Source organism: Protopterus annectens, chromosome 14.part0 (genome assembly GCF_019279795.1).
Source record: "Protopterus annectens isolate FY-2018-M chromosome 14.part0, PAN1.0, whole genome shotgun sequence".
NCBI classification, from domain to species: Eukaryota; Metazoa; Chordata; order Ceratodontiformes; family Protopteridae; genus Protopterus; species Protopterus annectens.
In genome coordinates, this window is record NC_056748.1 from 932,342,666 (window position 1) to 932,362,683 (window position 20,018).

Consider the following 20,018-nt stretch of genomic DNA (forward strand, 5'->3'; position numbering starts at 1 on the left):
AGCATATGCTACCAATAATTGCTCAGTTTTTCTGAAAGCTTTGGTTTTGTCCAAGTAAAAGCGTAACTGCCTGTGTATGTCCAAAGAATGCAGTAGTCTCTCCACTTTATTCTGTGGATTTGGATAAAAAGTTGGCAAGTGAATAATTTGGTTTAGAGCCACACTTGATACCACCTTTGGCATAAAAGTAGGGTTAGTTCTTAAAGACACCCTGTCTTGGTGGAAAATGATGAAAGGTTCCACTGCCATTAGTGCCTGTAATTCTGAAACTCTTCGTGCTGATGTTAATGCCAGGAGCAGAGCAGTTTTCCAAGAGATATTTTAAATCTGCTGTGTTAGCTGGCTCAAAAGGAGATCAAGTTAATTTTTCCAATGCGAAGTTGAAGTCCCAAGTTGGAGTAGGTGCTCTACGGGGCGGTCTTATGTTTTTAGCCCCTCTGAGGTACTGTTTTAGCAAGGGATTAGAGAAAATTGGTGGATCCGTGTCGTAATGAGCAGAAATGGCAGAGGCGTGGATCTTGATGGATGAAAAGGAGAGGCCTTTGTCCAGCATCCCAGTTAAATATTGTAGTATCTGAGGAATATTTGGAACAAGAGGGTCAAGGCTGTGAGCCTGGTTCCACGCACAGAATCTCTTCCATTTATCCGAATAGGCTTTCCTGGTACTAGGCCTTCTGGCCTCCAGAATGACATCCACAACAGCTTTGGAGAGAGGCATTGCTTGCTTGACTAAGGAATCTTTCATGCAGCCAGGTTTAAAGTCTTTAGCTGGCTGTGAAGTATTTGATTGTTGCGCCGAGTCAGAAGATGTGGGATTTGAGGCAAAATCCAGGGTGGTCCTTGTGCTAAGTTCTTTAAGATTGGGTACCAGTGCTGGTGTGGCCAGTCTGGTGCAATCAGGATTATCTTTGGCTCTTCTTGCCTGGCTTTTACGAGTACCTTTGGAAGGACAGGCAGTGGTGGGAAAGCATATACTTGTAGGGTTTTCCAGCTGAATGAGAGGGCATCCACTTTCCATGCTTGTGGATGGTAAGTCCTTGTGCAGTATTTCTGTAGCTGGCAGTTCATTGGGGATGCAAACAAATCTATGTCCGGGCTCCACCATTTTTGTGTTATCATTCTGAATATTTGTGGATTCAATTCCCATTCGTGGGGATCCATGATGTTTCTGCTTAAGTCGTCTGCCAGTGTGTTTTTCTCTCCTGGCAGGAATTGTGCTTGCAGGTGAACTTGATAGGTTAGAGCTGTGATCCACAAGGTCATGGCTTGTCTGCAGAAGGGATAAGAGTGAGTGCCCCCTTGCTTGTTTATGTACTACATAACTGTGGTGTTGTCTGTCTTTAGTAGTAGTTGTCCTGGATGCAGAAGGTCCTTGAAGGCTGTAAGAGCATTTTGTACAGATAGCATCTCTTTTTGATTGAAGTGAAGATGCCTTTTGTTCTGCGGGCCACTTGCCCTGAATACATTTTCCTGCCATGTGTGCTCCTCAGGCGTAATCCGATGCATCTGTTGTCAGTATTTGCCTAGCTGTGGGTTGAGTGAAAGGCTGTCCCTTGTTGAGGTGGCAAGCTTGAGCCCACCATCGAAACTCTTGTTGAAGGCAAGGAATTAGTGGTATAACTGTTTCCAAATTTTGACAGTGTTGAGACCAGGCACTCTTTAGGTACCATTGTAGTTCCCTCATATGCAGTCTGGCATATGGAATTAGTAGTATGCAAGATGCCATGTAACCCAAGGCCTGCAGAATTTTTCTTGCAGGGAGTTGGGTTCTTGTTGTCATCAATTGAAAATATTGAGTCAGTTGTCCTTGCTTGTCTGGCGTGAGATAAGCCATCTGGGCCATTGTATTCAAGCTGGCAACCAGGAATATTATCTCTTGTGAGGGCACTAGTTTTGATTTCTTTTCGTTTACTGTGTACCCTACGCAACTTAATAACTTTTTTACAAATGCCAGATGCTTTAGAAGACTGTCCTTGCTCTCTGCTTGAATCAGGAAGTCATCCAGGTACGGATAAATTTGAATTCCTTTTTGTCTGCAAAATGCAATTACTGGTGCCAGGCACTTTGTGAAGTCCCTGGGCACAGTACATAAGCCAAAGGGCAGTGCAGAGAATTGGTAGTGCATTGAACCAGCTATGAATCTGAGGTATCTTCTGCAGTTTTGTCTGATAGGGACATGCAGGTATGCCTCCTTGAGGTCCAAGGTTACGAGCCAAGCTTTCTTGCCCAGCATGGGAAGAAGCTGCTGTAGTGTCAACATTTTGAATTTCGGAACATCCAGGTAAGTGTTTAGAGAAGAAAGATCAAGAATGGGCCTCCAGACTTTGTCCTTTCTGGGAACCAGAAAGAGTCTTGAGTAAAATCCTTGTCCTTGCTCCTGTGGTGGTACCTTTTGAATAGCTCTCATGTTCATGAGTGCTGTAATTTGTTTTTGAGCCTCTGCCCATTGATTTGGTGGCAGATTTGGCATTCCTTTTAACCTTGGCAGAGTGTGAAAGTGGAACCTGTAACCTTGAGATACAATGTTGAGAACCCATTTGTCTTTGGTGATCATATGCCAATTGTGATAGAAAAGTGTCAATTTTCCTCCCAAGGGGGCTGCCAAGAGAGAACTGTTTGGCAGCTGTAGTAGGAAGTCATTGGGGCTGTTTTTTATATGGTTGGGGCCTGTCTTCCCCTTCTTTCTGGCCTGATGCACCCCATTGTCGAGGCCTGTATGGACCTTGTGGTTGACCTCTACCTCTTGGACATCTGTATCTGCCCCTTTGAGGTCTGTCTGTAACTAGAAAGGACCAATTCTTTGTTGGCCAATTTCTGCTAAACCGAGGAGGGTGAACCTGTAAGAAATCCTTCACCGTTTGCATAGATTTTGCCTTATCCTTCATTTTCTTTAACACCTCTTCTGCCTTAACTCCAAATAACACATCCTGCTGCAAAGGTGCATCCAATAGTTTTGCTTTAACATGATCTGGTAATGTATGTTCTTTTAACCAAGCATGTCTTCTAATGACAGAACCTGTAACTGTTGCTCTACAGGAGGTCTCTAAAGAATCAAAACCACATTGCAAAGTATGTTTTCCCACTTGTTCAGCTGCATACAATAAATCCTGCATTTCCTTAAAATTAGGATCCGAGTCTGGAAGCATTTTTTGTTTCAACTGAGACATCAAAAATTGCTGATATTTTAGCATGTGAAACTGGCAGTTTAAGGCCCTCATTGATAAACTTGCAGATGTATATACTTTCTTCCCCCATCTGTCTAATGCTCAGGAATCTCTGTCAGAGGGGACTGGATTCTTTGCTGATGAGGCCTGGACCCCTTTGGGTCCCTGAGAAATGGTTTCAGGGTCAGCAACAGGGCTTTTATAAAGAAATTTGTGAGAGTCGGGGACTCTGTAGTATCTGTCAGGCTTAACTCGGGCTGGAGGTAAAGAATCAGGATTTAAGCTGGATTCAGTATAGACATCATCCACAATATCTAACACTGGCGGAATAGCAAGGGATCTGTGTTGAGGTAATAAAAGGAAATATCGGAGCCTTTTCTTGGATTCCGAGTAATCCTGGCCTTCCCAATGGAAATGCTCCCTCATGGTATGTAAGGTTTCTCCAAAGGAGTAGTCCTCAGGCGTAGAGGCTGATGTAATTGATTCCTCAGCATCAGAATCCTCATAAGGGGGTAAAGAGTATCCTAGGTCTGAGAATGAATCTGAACAGATGGATACCTGGTCGGATGAGTCATAGTCTGCATTCTGTCTAGGCCTTTTATCAGGAGGGGGATGGGACCCCCTGATCAGAGTGATTAGGTCTTTGGCCATTTTGAGCATCTGTTTCTTAGGCATGGAGGCCTGTCCTGGAGAATGCTGCATTTGTTTCTTTGTTTTTAAAGGAGGTTTAGACTTAGCAGAAGATTGAATGCTTAACTGAGTAGGTCTGAAAACACCCTCTGAAGCTACGGGTTGTGCAGCCGGATCCATCTGAAGGGTTAGTTTCGGTAGGCTGAAAATCTTGTGCATCCGAAGGACAAGCCATCTCCACATGGGAGTCTGAGGTGGCCTGTGGTTCTAAAGAAACAGCCGTCAGGAGCTGCGAAGGTGCCTCGCTGAAAACCGGAGAACCGGCGACTGGCCTAGAAGAGGCTTTGTCGTCAGTTTTGGGCCTCGGATGCCTATCCTTGTCTTTGCACTTTTTATGCATTCCGGTCATCAGAAGTTCCGACGGCATGGTGTAATTGAATTTTCTGCCAAAATAATGTCGGGCAAAAATCAAACCAACGTTTAATAGTGCGCTTGTTAAACCTGGCACAAAACTGACAACCAGTGACGTCGTGGTCTGGGCCTAGGTATGGGATACAATAAGAATGGAAATCCTTATGAGGTATTTGCTTCCCACAAGAAATACAGTTATTAACTTTTACTGACATCGGTCTGAGGCAAGAAAAAGTTTCCCCAATGGGGTACTTAGCTTTGTAGAAGACTTAGGTTCTGGATTCAAAATGAAAATCTCAGGAGTCGGCCGACCAGCACTTGCGAACTGCTTTTGCTTCGGGCACCGCACGGCAAGAAAGACGGAAGAAAATTGCATTGGCTGCATCTTATATACCCCTGTCACACTGACGTCAGGGAGGAGCTGACAGCAACCGACACCAGACCAAGACTTTGGAACTCAGGCCGGCTGGGGAACCGCCTGATGGCAGGATAACCCAAGTGTAATGACTGCAGCAGTGTAACACTATGAACATCTAGGAGCCATAGCTGAGTCCCCAAATGGTGTGGGCATCCTACAGAAGGGCCTCACTGAGACAGATGCCTGGTGTCAGAGGCATGGCCTCAAGCTCAACGCCAAAAAGTGCATGGTCATCCCCTTTAGTAAAAACTGTACCCATGAACTACCACATAAACGGCAGTCTGCTTAATGCCAAATGTGTGATAAGAGACCTTGGGACTCAGGTGGACAGTAGTCTCTCCTTTGATAATCACATTGCCACAGTAGTCAGGAAATTCTTCTATGTGGCACACCTCATACACAAAAGGGTTCTCATCCAGGAAAAAATAGGTAATTGTTCCCTTCTACTCGGCACTCTTTAGACCCATAACAGTGTACAATGCCCCTTTTGGAATGCACCTCACAAGACATCTGCAGCAGCTGGAAAGGCCACAGAAGTACCTCACAAAGAAGATTACTGACCTCAAATAGATGCCCTACACTGACCGTCACAAAAAATTACAGCTTTATTCTGTAGTATATCACCTACTCCGAGGAGATCTCTGCCTAACATATAAAGCTATGTTAAATCCAGAGCTGTTGGGACATGCTACCCCTTAGGAAATCCCAATCCCTGCGAGATACACGCTCTAGGGACCAAAACCTTGTCACCACAATAAATGGGACATGCTGGAGGGATAGATTCATGTCCCAGAGATTTCCTATACTCTGGAAGAAGCTATCCATCTATGTCAAGCAAAGTTCCTCATTAGCACTCTTCAAGAAAAATCTTGATGAGTTGATGGGAAATAGGAAATACACCCCGGGGATCACTTCTGTGGCTCTGCTCGACAGGGGGACAGGAAATTAACTCTCTTGGGTGGCGTAAGCCAGGGAACCTTGTTGGTTAGGCTTACTTAGGCCCTTGGGCCGATAGCCTAGTACTACCTATGAACCTATAAATGCATCAGGCTACTTTACCTGCCTTGATGCAAGTCACTTCCAGAAGACGACCGAGTCACCTGCATCCTTTTTTTCCCTTCTTGGACAGCAGCTGGTCTAGATGTGTGTATGGCATGGCACAGTCGCAGTGTTCTCTGCTGTTTTAAACCACGTCTGTCATTACACAGATGTCTACAGCTGCCAGAATTAAATCAGTAACACATTCCCATTTCCTTTGCTTGAGTCTTTATGTTGATTGGTTTATAAGAGAGGCATTGCTCAGAGAGACGCAATGGGGTGGACAATGTCTTTGCTAATAATCAACACTCAAGGAGACAGATGCAGGCAAGGTCTCTCGATCATATCCTCCCAGGCTTACAAACATAGGACCCCCTTCCAATGACAACAAAAACTTAGCCAATTACTGAGTTAAATTATTTTTTGCTCATATTGTGGGATCATCCTTGCAGAAGGTAGAATGGTGCTTAATGCTAGGCTTACACCTGTCTGGAGCAATAGTTTGAACGGTACATCATTTTCTCTCTTCGTACAGTCCAGGAAGGTACATCTGACGTCATTAACACCCACATGTACTATGACAGAATCATACCAGTATTTGTATTTCAGCAGATCTTGGCACCAGACAAGCAACTAACTGTCACTCTTTCCTTGCTCAGCCTGGTAACAGGCACATCTGTATGTCTTGCAAATGAGTCTCTTAAAACTAAAATGTATGGTTGGGTTGATACCTGCCTTTTGGGTTCAGCATACATGACTTTGGGATTCCTAGTGCTATTTGAGGTGGTAAGCTTAACTTGTTAAGTGTGCTTTGTGCTTGTGTTGCATTTTGGAGGTTTAGTCAAGGTAATCTTTAGGACCTGAGCATATGATGGATTGTGTGTACTGTGATGGTCTTGGTGAGGTGTCATGCACTGCTGATAATTTTGGTGTCAGAGTTTACTGTGTGCAAGATTTTTGCCTTAAAGAATATTGCATACTCATGTCTCCTATGAAGACTCTGTGAGTTCCCCTGTTCAAATCTCATTTTGTTTTAGAAAGGAATCTCTCTCTTTAACTCTGCCTGCAAGATGAAGGCTAAAGTCACTGTCCACACCTCAGACCAAGTCTTGCTGACGTTAGTAAAGTGCCATAAAGCACATGTCAACATCTAAATTCAAAAGAGTTAACTACTGAAGAAATCTTCATAAGAACAGGTCTGAGATGTACTACTATACTAAATAACAATTTGCTTAAATATTCTCATTTTTGGCCTGTGAAGTGGTTTTATCCATCTTCATGTTGAAAATTAAGATCAGTATGAAATACTTAGTTTTCCACTAATGTACTAACTTTTTGGCATGACAAATATCAGATATAAAGATATATATGCATTATGAAAACTGTAAAAATCTAACATTATCAGTGCTTACAGAGGAAATTTAAAATGACAGTAAATAATACCTGCCACTGTATCTAAGCAGAGAGGAAAAATAATTTCTTATGATACAGCTGTGTCATTTCATGTGGACAAAAGTGCATTTATGCAGCAAGACAACAAAAAATGAAAAACAATGAATACCTTGACTGTCACACTGGAAAACTGACAATTCACACAACATAAAATAGATTCTAATACATTAATACAGCAAAGAAATGAAAGTTCTGTACTTACTATAACGGTAGACCTGTGCTGTCCGATTTTCATCCAGTTCAACACATGGGGTTGTCAGATCTGATCGGATCCAGCCATTCAGATTTTCACAGAATGTCCAAATTTCTGCCTCGTGTTTTTAGTCTGTTTCTCATAAAATTGTGGTTTTCTGGCAAATTGTTGGTAAAGCATTGATGGTTGAAGTCAGAAAATAATGACAGACACATAGGTTTCAGAATTCATACCCTTTAGAAAATCCATGCTAATGAAAAACCTGTTATTCTATCAGCTTTCTAAGTTTGTAAGGGGAATATTTAAAAAGTGTCCCTATATTTGGGCCTTTGTCCCCCATTATTTATGGTATTGCCCAGATTATTTTGTTCTAAGAGGTTGGACAGGTACAGTTTACAGACAGGGAGAAAGTAAAATCCATTCTGTCAACAAAAGTCAATAGGTGATGATTTGGAAGGAGGGAGGTTGAACCAGGCAAAAATCCGACAACACAGATCTATCTTTATGGCAAGTACCTAATTTTCATATCCGATGTGTCTATTTTTATCCTATTCAACACATGTAACAGATTCCCAAGCTGTTTTTGCCTGGGTGGTATCAAGGAAGGACATTCCTGAGAGTAATGGAACCAAAGTATGAACATATCTAGACTGTACAGCCAATTTATAACGAGACATAAAGGTGTGAACTGTTGACCAGGTTGCAGCAGCACAAATATCATCAATGGGAAGTCTATTCATAAAGGATGTTGCAGTGGCTACTGCTCTTGTAAAATGAGCTTTGGGCTTTGATGGTAGGAATAGACCTTTTTTAGTGTACACAAAAGAAACACAATTTGACAACCATCCCGAAACTGCAGCCTTAGAATCTGCTTTGCTCATTTTAGATCTAGAAAAAGGCAGTAAACAATGGATCAGACTTCCCGAAGTGCTTCATTCTATGAATGTAAACCTGACTTTGCGATGAACATCCAACATGTGCAAGATACATTCACCTTTGTTTCAGAATCTGGTAAAACACAGTACTAGGTTGATTGGTTTAAACTGGTTTCTGAAGCCACTTTAGGAAGGAAGGATGCACAATTCAAGGAAACTCTGTCTTTGTGGAAAGTCAGGTAAGGGAGGTTTACAAGAAAAACCTGTAAACTCTGAAATTCACCTGGCTAATGTAAGAAACACAAGAACAATTATCTTCCAAGAGAGGAACTTTAAATCTGCTTATGCTGCTGGTTTAAAGGGTGGTTGAGTTAATGCTTGGAGAAAAATAGTAACAGTCTATGGAGGAACTAGGTCTCTGACTGGTAGTTGTAGGAGGAAAGTTACCCTCAAAAAGGCAATGCTACAGAGGTATCATCCTGACCTATGTGGAAATATGGAATCGCAGCATTTCAATTTGAAAGTGGATAAACTGGAACCAGTATAGAAGAACTCAAACAGAAACTCCAATATGGAATGGATGGAAGCAGAAAATGGAGCTATTACTTTTGACATGGCCCAGATTAGAAACCTTTTATACCTATATTTGCAATGATAAACCTTTTTTGAGGACTCCTTCTGAGAGGATGAAATAATATGAACAACAGATACTGGAAGCTTGGCTTCTCTGGTCAAAGTCAGGAGGAACCAAAAGGTTAGTTTCATGGATTTCTGGTCCAGAGGAGGCAGTCTGGCCAGGTGAGTCAAGAGATTTAGATATTGATCCAACAACCATGGTGGCTATACTAGTAGAGGCCATAGGAAAGGGAACATGCTTGTTGGGTCCAGAAAGGAGCAATGAGGATCACTCTGACATTCAGTTTCTTGCTTTCTAGATGAATTTGTTCATTAGGGGTAACAGGAGAAATGCATAAATTTGACCTGGGGGCCAGTTGTGGACCAGTGTCCCTCAGTGACTGTTCATGTGGAAGGATCAGGGCAAAGTAATAGCTGCATTTGTTGTTAAAGTAGGAAGTAAAAAGGTCACAGCCAGACTGGCCCCAGTGATGGAAATTCAAAGCTGCTACTGTTTGAATGAGAGTCCATTTGTCAGTTATTAAGATAGTGCTGCTCAATTTTCCCATTAACACACTGGATGTCCCTAAAATGCACAGTGCGGTCAGAAATCAGTGCACAAACATCACTAACTAACTTTCTAAAGAACAGGGTACGAGCGGTTTCTTCTTGACTGTCTATGTACCAGGTTACTGCCATGTTGTTCTAATTAATGGAAATCACATCTTTTGGGAGAACAACCCAAAATGCCTGCAACACTAGAATGACTGCACTCATCTCCAAGACAATAATGTGAATACTGGCCTCTACATGCGACTAAGAACCTGGGGCCATTCTCCTTTCAAAATGCCCCCTACCCTTGAAGGGAGCCGTCTCTAGTTATGACAGTCAGTGGTGGAGCCGTGTGACAAGAACAACCTTTTGTAACTGACAGAGATGTTATTCACCATCTGATACGATCTCTGTATATTTATTTCAGTACAGCGAATTTTGGTATTTAATGGATGAATGTTTTGAGACCATTGCATAGAAAGGGCCCATTGGAGTACTCCTGTAAAACCTGGCTACTGGAACCAGTAAAATCATGGAGGAGGCCATTAGACAAAGTCACATAATTAACCTTGCTGAGGGTATAGGATGCTGAAGTACCTTTGTCACTGTCAGATGCACGGACAGCACTCTGAAGTGAGGTAATTTGGCAATTTGCAATGCTGAGTCCAGGTAGTATCCAATGAATTCTATTTACTGTGATTCCTAGATTTTGCATTTGGCGGAGCAGAAGACACGTGATGTAACAGCAGATGCATGGAGGTAGCAGTGAGGAGCCAATCATTGAGATATGGGAAACTTGGATCCCTAGCAGACGCAGACATGCTGCAACCACTGCCATTATCTTGAAAAACACCCTGGGGGATGAGCAGAGCTCTGAAATGGTAAAAACTGGCTCCAAGCCAGAAATGGAGAAATCTGGAATGCTTCCCTGTCTTTATATGACAGCAGGTCTCCTAGAGCTCTATGGAGCACATCCAATTGCCCTTCCTCAAAAGAGGCAATATGGACTGAATCATGACCATCTGGAATTTTGTCTGTTTTACAAACTGATTTAGATGACTTGGATCTAGAATGGGTCTAACGTCCCATGTCCTTGGGTGCTAAAAAGAAACTTGTACAGACTCCAGGCTCTGATCATTGGAGACTGGCTGGATGACTCTTTCTAGCAGCTTGGATATTTCTGCTGCAGGTTTCCACTGGCTGGGTAGAACACCAGGAACTTTCTTCTTTTTTATTGGAGGAAATGAAAAGGGAATTTCCAAAGACTGCTCAATTATGTTTAGCACCCAGAAATCTGTTATATTTTGTCAGGCTTATGGGTGCATGGATAAGCACCCCCAACTGTCTCCAGAGTGCAGCGGGTGGGCAACCTAAAAGGAGGGCTGGTAGGGCTTCTCGGTGAAAGGATCATGAAAGCCCTTATTGTGTGGTCCGCCTCTGCCTCTTGGGTGACATTCATTAGCCTTACATCCTCCTCTGCTATGAGAAGGTGTGCCCTGATAATAGCCCAGTGATTTGCAGAGCCACATCTTTCCACCCTTCTGATTCCTAGAGGAGGTCCTTTGTGGGGTGAAAAATTGATTTCCAATGCACAGAGTTTTACCATCTTGTTGACTTCTGGTTAGTGGGTCTCTTACCTTTGGTCCAAAATGTGTGGAACCATTTAACAGGGCAGTAATAAAGCACATCTTAAAGCCATTCACGAGGTCACAAAGGCACACCCAGGCATGTCATTCTATCAACATCTTGCTCAGTAAGGCTTCTGGATGATCTAACAGGAGAAGCCACTGAGGGCGGTCTCGAATATCGTGTCCTGTATTACTAGCGAATGTAATCTTGGACTCACCTGTTCTGGGAAGAGCTGAAGCAGAGTGGGATGGGGGGGTCATGTCCAACAAACTGACTTACCCAATCTCCTTTGAGCTTTGGGACCCAGACTGACCGAAGCAGTGGGATCCAGAGAACACATCCTAGACTTTTCAACTTTTCTTTTTCTCTCTTCTCCTTTTCCAGTCTTTCCTTCGCACCTCTCTTTTTGCTCGTCTTTGTCCTTGTTTTTGGCTTTGTACCACTTCTTGGCTAGGGTGGCAGAAATAAATGAATAGGAGGCTACTGAAAGAGAAGACCCTGCCTGTGGAGGAAGAAGGCCTTTCACAGTAAGCTTTTCCCTTTGAGCCTGGAGAGGTCTAGTGCAAAAAGAGGCATATTTCACAGTTTGTCTCTAGATGGGCAGTGCCCAAGCAACAGATGTGCAAAGAATGCAGATTTTCAGGGGGGATTTTGTGCTCGCATTCATCACACTTTTTAAATCAGTGACTCTCAAGGCATTCTAGAAACACAAAGGCACAGCCAGCAATACAGAAACACAGGAAAATACAATGCAAGGATGTAAATTAGGGCACACCAAAAATTTTAAACAATCTAAAGCTACCTATATGAAAATCTATCAAAACAAATAACCATTGCTAAGAAAAAGAAATATCCAAGTTTTTTTTTTTTTTTTTTTTTTTTTTTTAATATACTCAAAGAAAACTGGAGAGAAGTCTCTTGGTAGGAGAGCTGACTGTAGCAGAATTACAGCTAGAAGCCACAAAGGATACACTTTTGATGAAGGATCATCGTAGAACATGTCCGATGCTTTAGGTAGCAAACAAAATCTGAGCTACTAAGGTGGAGTGGAGGAAATTATAGGTAGGGTATGGGTCAAAGCCCTGGATCTGTGAAGCTTCAGAGATGGTGCAGAGGTCAAATCAGATTGGATCTGACAAATCCATGTGTTGAATCAGACGAAAATCTGACAACATCGAATCTTCAAGTTGCAATTAAGATTCAGAATGGAGTTTCCTTTAAGTTAAAATGTTTTTAATACTAAATCAATCAAGCATGTAAAAATGTAAAATACAAATTAAAATAACACAAGGAATGTGAATTATCAAACATTCATATTGCACAAGTGTCCCATTTCATAAAAAATGCATTACAAGACAAAACTGTCTAATATAGGCTTACCTGAATTGTAAGTCCAGGGGCCATGACATTCAGATCTTTCTGCAAAGCCTGTTTAAGATTTTCATCTATTATATCTGTATTAGTGATAAAAACAAAACATTAGTTAAATTCACATCCAAAACATTTCTCTTAAGCTGAAATAAATACACAGTAGTGTTTCATACTATTTGGCAATGTACTTAGAACTGTCACAAGCAAAATAGAATCTGGACTACATAATCAAATACACAAGTCAGGAGTGCTTAGTAGGTACCTTCCATTAAACATCAAATCAAGCCACAGCTTTGCTTAGCAAGAATCCGTACCAAAAAACATTATCCTTGAGTAAGACAATGCTAGGCAATCTCTTCTTTTTGGTTAAAGCTTGAATTCAGAGGAAGTTGTCAGAAAAGAACGATTATCGTCTTTCGTCAGTAAGGTGACAGCACGAAGGCCGCGGTGGTGCAGCGGTTAGCGATGTTGCCTCACAGCAAGAGGTTCTCCCATTCAATTCTTGGCTGGAGCACCTTCTGTGTGCAGTCTACATGTCCTCCCTGTGGTCAAGTCACATTTAAAGACATGCAGTAGGTGCGTGCGTGAATGGGTGTGCCTTCTTTGAAGGTTGGGTGTCAGGCTGGCAACTCTGCACCGTAAAAATCCACTGCCAATCATTAGCGGACCGGAGTTCCGCTGTGGCGACCCCTAAATGGGAAAGGCCGACAGACAAAAGTCAGTAAGGTGACAGCACACCTCTGTCCCTGACTTTATAAACATTTTTGATTTTGCCTCATATTTTTGAAGATAACTGTCAGCCAGTCAAATAATGTAATGCATTAATTTCATCCTCCTTACTATTCAGAAAAGGTATGTTGATGTAAAGCATGTTATTTTTAGCTTTGTCCAGAATTCTTAAGCAAAGAAATTGAGAGACTAAAAGTGCTATTTTTTCACAGCATTAAAACTATATTAGTATGTATAGAAAAGTTGCATATACCTCTAACTTTCAGGAACAGTTCACCTACTTGTATGACAACTCATCAAGTGGTACCTATTTGAGTTCTTCTCATCTAGCATCCTATGAGCAGGAATAACACACAGTAAATTAAGAATGCACAACTAAGGACAAATGGTAATGTTATCTTTATGTACAAAAAAAAAATGAAACCATTTCCTTAATCCATGTCAAGTAGGAAGTGGGTGGAGGGATGCCATTTCCTCTACACAGCAAACTTAGTGAGGAGGATGGACTGGTGCAGACTTACTAAAAGAAATTTTACAAATGCCAATAAAATAACCATTGGTCAATCTTGGCGGCCTTCATAACAAAGTTGCTCTCAGGGACTTTGGCAAGTTAGGCAGATTTGACTGCTGATCCTCAAATTGCTGGGATACAAGGTTATAGTCAAAAATATGGATGAGACTCTAAATGCATTTTCATATCAGCGCGACTTCAGAAAGAACACAGTTATAAGGACGAGATGCCGTTGATAATTACAAAACATTTCAGCTTCACAACATTCTGTAACGCCAGTGGAAGTCTTGAAAAGAACATAAGAAAGCAGCTTTCCCTTACAAGGTTCAGGTTCAAAATCACCTTACCATATGGTACAGGGATAGCATAGCTCAAATCTGTTGAAGATAATTACTACAGCATCTCTGTATCACATTTGAGGGACTCAAGCCTGTGCTTTCAAAGATTTAACATTAAAATTCAAACATAAAACAGTAAATTCCAAAACCTGCTTTTACTCCTTTGAAATAATTGTTACGGGGGGAATCACCTACATGCATCCCCATGTGGGTAGCTGTGTCCTTCACACCCCAGCTAATATTAACTTTGAGACTGCTATGCCTTACAGCAGGGGAACATACTCTTGAGATACTGTAACCTTGAAGAAGGTGAAGTCTAAGCTTCAATACTTTTCAAACCCATCCACAAGTGAGGATTCAGAGATTAGTTGTGTCCAGCCTAAAGACCAGTAAGAAGGTAGGCAGCCACATGGAAACAAAGCTGAGAAAGTTTCACTGCAACACACAAAGGATTTCCAAAGAGAGGTCACAAAGTTCTAAAGCATTATCATCAGAAGAATATAATTAAAAAAAACAAACAAAATGGTGCTGCTGAGTAGTACCAGGAGACAATGCAGCAATGTAACATTTCCACTCCCAAAACGCACAATGACAGTTCCCTGACTTACTATTTCTCTATTTACACACCTGCTCTTTTCTTATGGAAGGTTCTTCCCAAGTGTGACAACAGTACACATCTATACAATACCCATGTTTCGGCATGAAGTCTACAATACTATTTAACATTAATTAATATCTCTTCTTCATCCATCTTATTCTGCAAACTATACATTTTATTCACAATGCACCATTTAAAAAACTTGTTTATTCTTATCTCTAACTTTATTTAAACCTCTTTGCTATAAAAAAATGGACTACAATTAACTTCATCTGCACATTCATTTTGAAGCCTTTAAAATTTTTGCTACATCTCGAGTAAACTCCATTCAAGTGGGCATCTCCTTCATTTAACAATATAATGTACCACTATTATAAAAGTAGCTGCCTACAGAAATAGACTCAGTCCACTCATTCTCTAGTCTTTATCATCAGATCTCTACTGACGAGGACTAAGACTCGTACACTTGACAGAAACACAACTTTTACAAATTCTTCCAAGTTATAGCAACACCAGGCTTGTACACTAAAAGATAAGCAAGACAAGCACATACATTTTTTATTTGCCATCCTTCACATTTTTTTAATGTTTGTTTTTTTTTTTCCATTTCAGCCTTTGTTATACACCCAAAACAAAAACTTAAAATGTCATTTCCATATTATGTAGCTGCTTTATGTATGGCCTTTATCTCTAGAATGCTGATTTTCCAGTTGTTTTTACCTTGATTCTTTACAGAAGGAATCCACTTCCTGCCAAGTATTACACTGTGAGAGTCCCTCTGAGTTATCTAAATACCTGCTATTTAGTCAATATATAGATTATAATGTTTTCTGAAATTTGTAATTTTAAAAATGTTATTGAAAAATTTATAAAGACATGCCTACCAGTCAACACTGATTAGTTTGGGACAAAATTTCCATATTAATAATATTAATGCACAAAGAGATAGTTACAAAGAAATAATCACATACAAAGGTGAAGCTAGAAACAAGACTGTATGTTAATAATCAAAATGCAGCCTCCATTCTACTACAGCATTTTACTATTAGGCATAAGCACCACCACCATTTTCTCTGCATACAACCACAAGTGACTACTACCAATATTTGTCAGTTTGGAATAACCCTCCTGAAACAAAAAGATGTGTCAGTTGTTGACAGGATTTTGCTCTCTCCCTTCAGATGTTATGTACTACATGGTTTGCACATAGTTGGACAAAACATTTCTGAAATGCCCACAGTCTTTCAATAAATACAGGTCTAACAAATCACACATCCAAGTTTGCTTCCCTTATGTAATTTCTCTGCTTTCAACAAGTACATGTTCCATACTCAGTCAAACCCGTTCCTCACTCATCTGTTTCACCAGTGGCTATAGATGTTACAAGCAAGGGTAAAAGTTAAGCACAGGCAAGTCGTCATTCGTGGATGTTTGGACGTTTTTGATTATGCCCTACTGATAGCTCCTCCTTAACGGCAGGTATGGTAAGTAAGGCAGGTAAGTCATCACTATGACTTCCATGAAGGATAGCTATGAAAATCTGCCACTGCATTCTTACACTACACTAAGACCAGTGCCTTCTGAGTCACCACTATGGGCTGCAGCCCTAACAGCAAAACAGCGCTTGCCCCACACTTATGGCCTATTCTTCAGAGGAGTAAGCTTGGAACACAAACCTGGGTCTCCTGGGTCACAATCAGGGTTCCAAACATCTCCTAATTTTAAACCAACCATGTTAAAGAAAAAAAAAAGGTCTTTCAAAGCAGAGTTTATAGTAAAACATATGTGATCCAGGTTTGGGACTGGACAAAGGGAAGACTGGCCATGTGTTTAGGATGCAGCAGCTGATAACCAAATCTCTCATTAGACACATGTGTATGCGTTTGAGTGTTAAGTCACAGCACGCACAATTTGTAGTGCAGGCCAGCTACCTCACAGCAGGACATCTAAAGTTGAATGTAGAATGACGGATGTCCAGCGCATGGTACACAGATGTACATTCTACACACTATCATTACATGTCATTTCTCAAGTTAGAGATATTGATTAGCCATCTGCAGTATGACAACTCCCAGTCTCACTCAACTTGAGTCTTCAGTCTCATGGATAACTATTTAGTTTCTAGCCTCACAGAAGTCCTGCTGCATGGTGATGGGATACAGCTGAAATGGTCAAGAAAGGAGCTATTGGGTTACAGTAGATGGGTGGTAACTATTACATACGTATATACATACATACATACACAAAATAACTACATATCGTGCAGAGTAACTACTGATTTTTTTTAAAGTCATATGTAAAACTGAAAAAAAAAAAAAAAAAAAAAGACATACGGGTACACGTCTGAGGGTGTGTAAATAAATGTGTACACACACATACATACACACACACACACACACACACACACACACACACACACACACACACACACACATATATATATGCGTGTGTGTGTGTGTGTGTGTGTGTTTATATATATATATATATATATATATGTGTGTGTGTATATGTACATATATATATATATATATATATACACACACACACACACACACATATATACATATATATATATATATATATATATATATATATATATATATGTGTGTGTGTGTGTGTGTGTGTATACATATGTGTAACAACAGCAACTCCTATTATTTCATAAACATTATTTACCAGCTGGACAACTACTCTAGTCTTTCTCTGTAGCTAGAATCTGGAACTATCTCCCACTACATATTAGGTCTATCCAAAACTTTGTACTTTTTAAAAAACTTCCCTACACAAACACCTTTCTTCCACTTAGATCTGTAACTGTCAGAACATGCCCACACCTGATCACCAATCACCTCTACCTTCATAATCCCCACTAACTCCTACACATTTCTTGTCTCATTTTAAACTTTTACTTGTGCAAACTTCAACCTTGAAATCATCCTTCCTATACATCTACCATAAAGAAATGAAGAAAGAGATTATCTATAGAAACTGCACATTGTTAATTTGTTCTAGGCTAACTAGTCTGCTTACTACTTCTGATTTCTCACTCAAGAAGTGAAAATTCTGTAAAAAAAGACGTTATGTACTCACCAGAACATTCCATCTGTGTTGTCGATCTTCATTTATTCTTGACAAATGGGTTTCCGATCCTCAGAACAGGCTCGGCCGTTATACAGCTTGCACCAGCCTCTACCCACAATGCCCTTCTCTTCATTACCTCAGACCAAGTTTGCAGACTATAGCAAGAATGCACACAGAGAAAGGTAAAAACCCTACGGTATCCCAGGACAAGAGTTGGATCCTCCAGGAAGTCTACAGGAGGGGGGAAGGTGGGAGGAATGCCAAGAATGAACAAAGACTGACAACACAAATGGAATGTTACGGTGAGTATAACTTCTTTATCTGATGTTGTCAATCTTCGTTCATTTTTGATGAATGGGACAGAGTCCCCAGCTACTTTATTTCATGGGTGGCCTTATGCAAGAATATTCCTGAGAACCATAGAGTCAAATGAGGTTCTTCCCCTGGAGACCATATCCAATTTGTAATGGGTGATAAAGGTATGAGGTGTAGCCCAAGTCACAGCTGTGTAAATTTCATCCATTGAAGCTTTTGAATGGAAAACAGCTGAAGTGGAAATTGATATGGTTGAATGCGCTCTAACAGGCACAGGTAACTTTCGGTTGTTATGGTTATAAATGAAAGTACTGCAATCTCTCAACCACCTTGATAAAGACACTTTCAACACAGCCTTCATTATCTTTGGCCCAGAAAAGGAAATAAACAATTGATCTGATTTTCTAGACTGTAGTCCTGTCAAGGTGAAAACATAGTTGCCAATGAACGTCCAGTAAATGCAAGCAATATTCACCATTGTTGGAAAAACTGGGGAAGAAAACTGGTAACTCAATAGTTGAGTAATATTAGATTCTGAGACCACCGTATGAACAAAAGAGTTGGCTCTCAACGAGACACTGTCTTTATGAAAAATTGTATACGGGGGGGGGGGTTTGCACATAGTACTTGGATCTTTAAAACTCTTCTGGCGGAAGTGATGGCGACTAGAAAGTGTTTTCCAGGAAAGGAATTTGAGATGGCAAATGGACACTGGTTCAAAGGGTGGTAGCACTAAGGATTGCAAAACAAAGATTAGATCCCAGGGGGCTAAGGGATCTTTAAATGGAGGTTTGAGGTGTAAGGTACCTTTGAGAAAAATCTTGCATAGGCAATGAGAGATTAAGGAATGGTCATCAAAACCACTGTTAAAACTAGAAATGGCTGCTAACTGAACTCTAATGGTGGACGCAGAAGCACCTTGATCAAAAACGGTAGCTAAAAATTCCAGAACTTTTTCAACAGGTGTCAAGAAGGGGTCTAAATTGTTTTCAGAGGCCCAAATTGAAAATCTCTTCCAACTGCTGGAATACAGTCTCCTGGTGGAAGGTATGCGGGAAGCCAAAAGAATATTATTCTGCTTGGCGACCAATGGAATTGGAGGAACCAAGCAGTGAGCTTCAGAGTAAATAGATCAGGATGGACCAATCCCTGCAAATGAGGCATCTGATCTGGAACTGGGTTCAGAATACATGGTTGGCAAATCAAGTGAGGCCATAGAAAGGGGAACCAAAAATATGCATGAACCAAAGGAGAACAATGAGAATCACTTTGCTTCACAATGTTTGGGCTTTCTTTAGGAAGAGGGGTATGAGGGGAAAGAAGGGGAAGGATTAAAGGAGACCAAAGGGCCAAACGAGAAGGAGCAAGTCTCTTGGGGACTCCCCATGGTGGGGGGGGGGGGGTTAGGGCAAAGTAGCTGCTGCACTTGTTTATCTGAGAGGCAAAGATGTCACAGCAAGGCTGGCCCCAGTGGCAAAAGATTTTTTTTGCCCGTTTAGGATTGAGAGACCACTTGTGAGGCAGTAGAATGTGTCTGATCAACTTGTTCACTATCACAGTAGAATGTGTCTGATCAACTTGTTCACTATCACAGTGGAACTCTCCGGGGTATGCATTATCACAAGAAAGCATGTGGAAGTTATCGCCCATTACCGCACTCTGAGGGCTTCCCGGCAAAGGGCATAGGATTTGGTTCTATCCTGTTTGTTGATGTACCATACCACTGACATGTTGTCTGACTGGATTGTAACCGTTCCCAGAGGAAGAACAAACTGAAAGGTTTGCAGTGCTAATTGCACTGCTCTCATTTCCAGGACATTGATGTGCAAGTTGGCCTCTTGAGGTGACCAAGCCCCTTAAACTGTTCTCCCCAGAAAATACCCCCCCCCCCAACCCAGTCCGGTTGGCATTCATAGTCACTATGGCCTTGGGCTGGAAGTGAACAAAGGGACGACCCATTAGAATTTCTTCCGACTGCATCCACCAGGATAGATCCTTTTTTGCAGCGGCCTTTTATTAAGATCGGGTGAGACACTGAGTGAATCAGAATGGAACATTGACAAGCAAGAAGCCACTGAAGTATCCTCATGTGAAACCT

At 41.2% G+C, this 20,018-nt stretch overlaps 1 protein-coding gene across 2 annotated transcripts in view; it reads right to left on the bottom strand.

Moving 5' to 3' along the window:
- The window catches only part of ERLIN1 (ER lipid raft associated 1), a 610,419-nt gene that overhangs the window by 348,655 nt on the left and 241,746 nt on the right, over window positions 1-20,018 (bottom strand). For both annotated transcript variants that reach the window (XM_044056735.1, XM_044056736.1), the window contains exon 7: window positions 12,358-12,431. In XM_044056735.1, coding sequence (XP_043912670.1) covers window positions 12,358-12,431 — 74 coding nt within the window. The remainder of the gene's footprint in view (window positions 1-12,357; window positions 12,432-20,018) is intronic.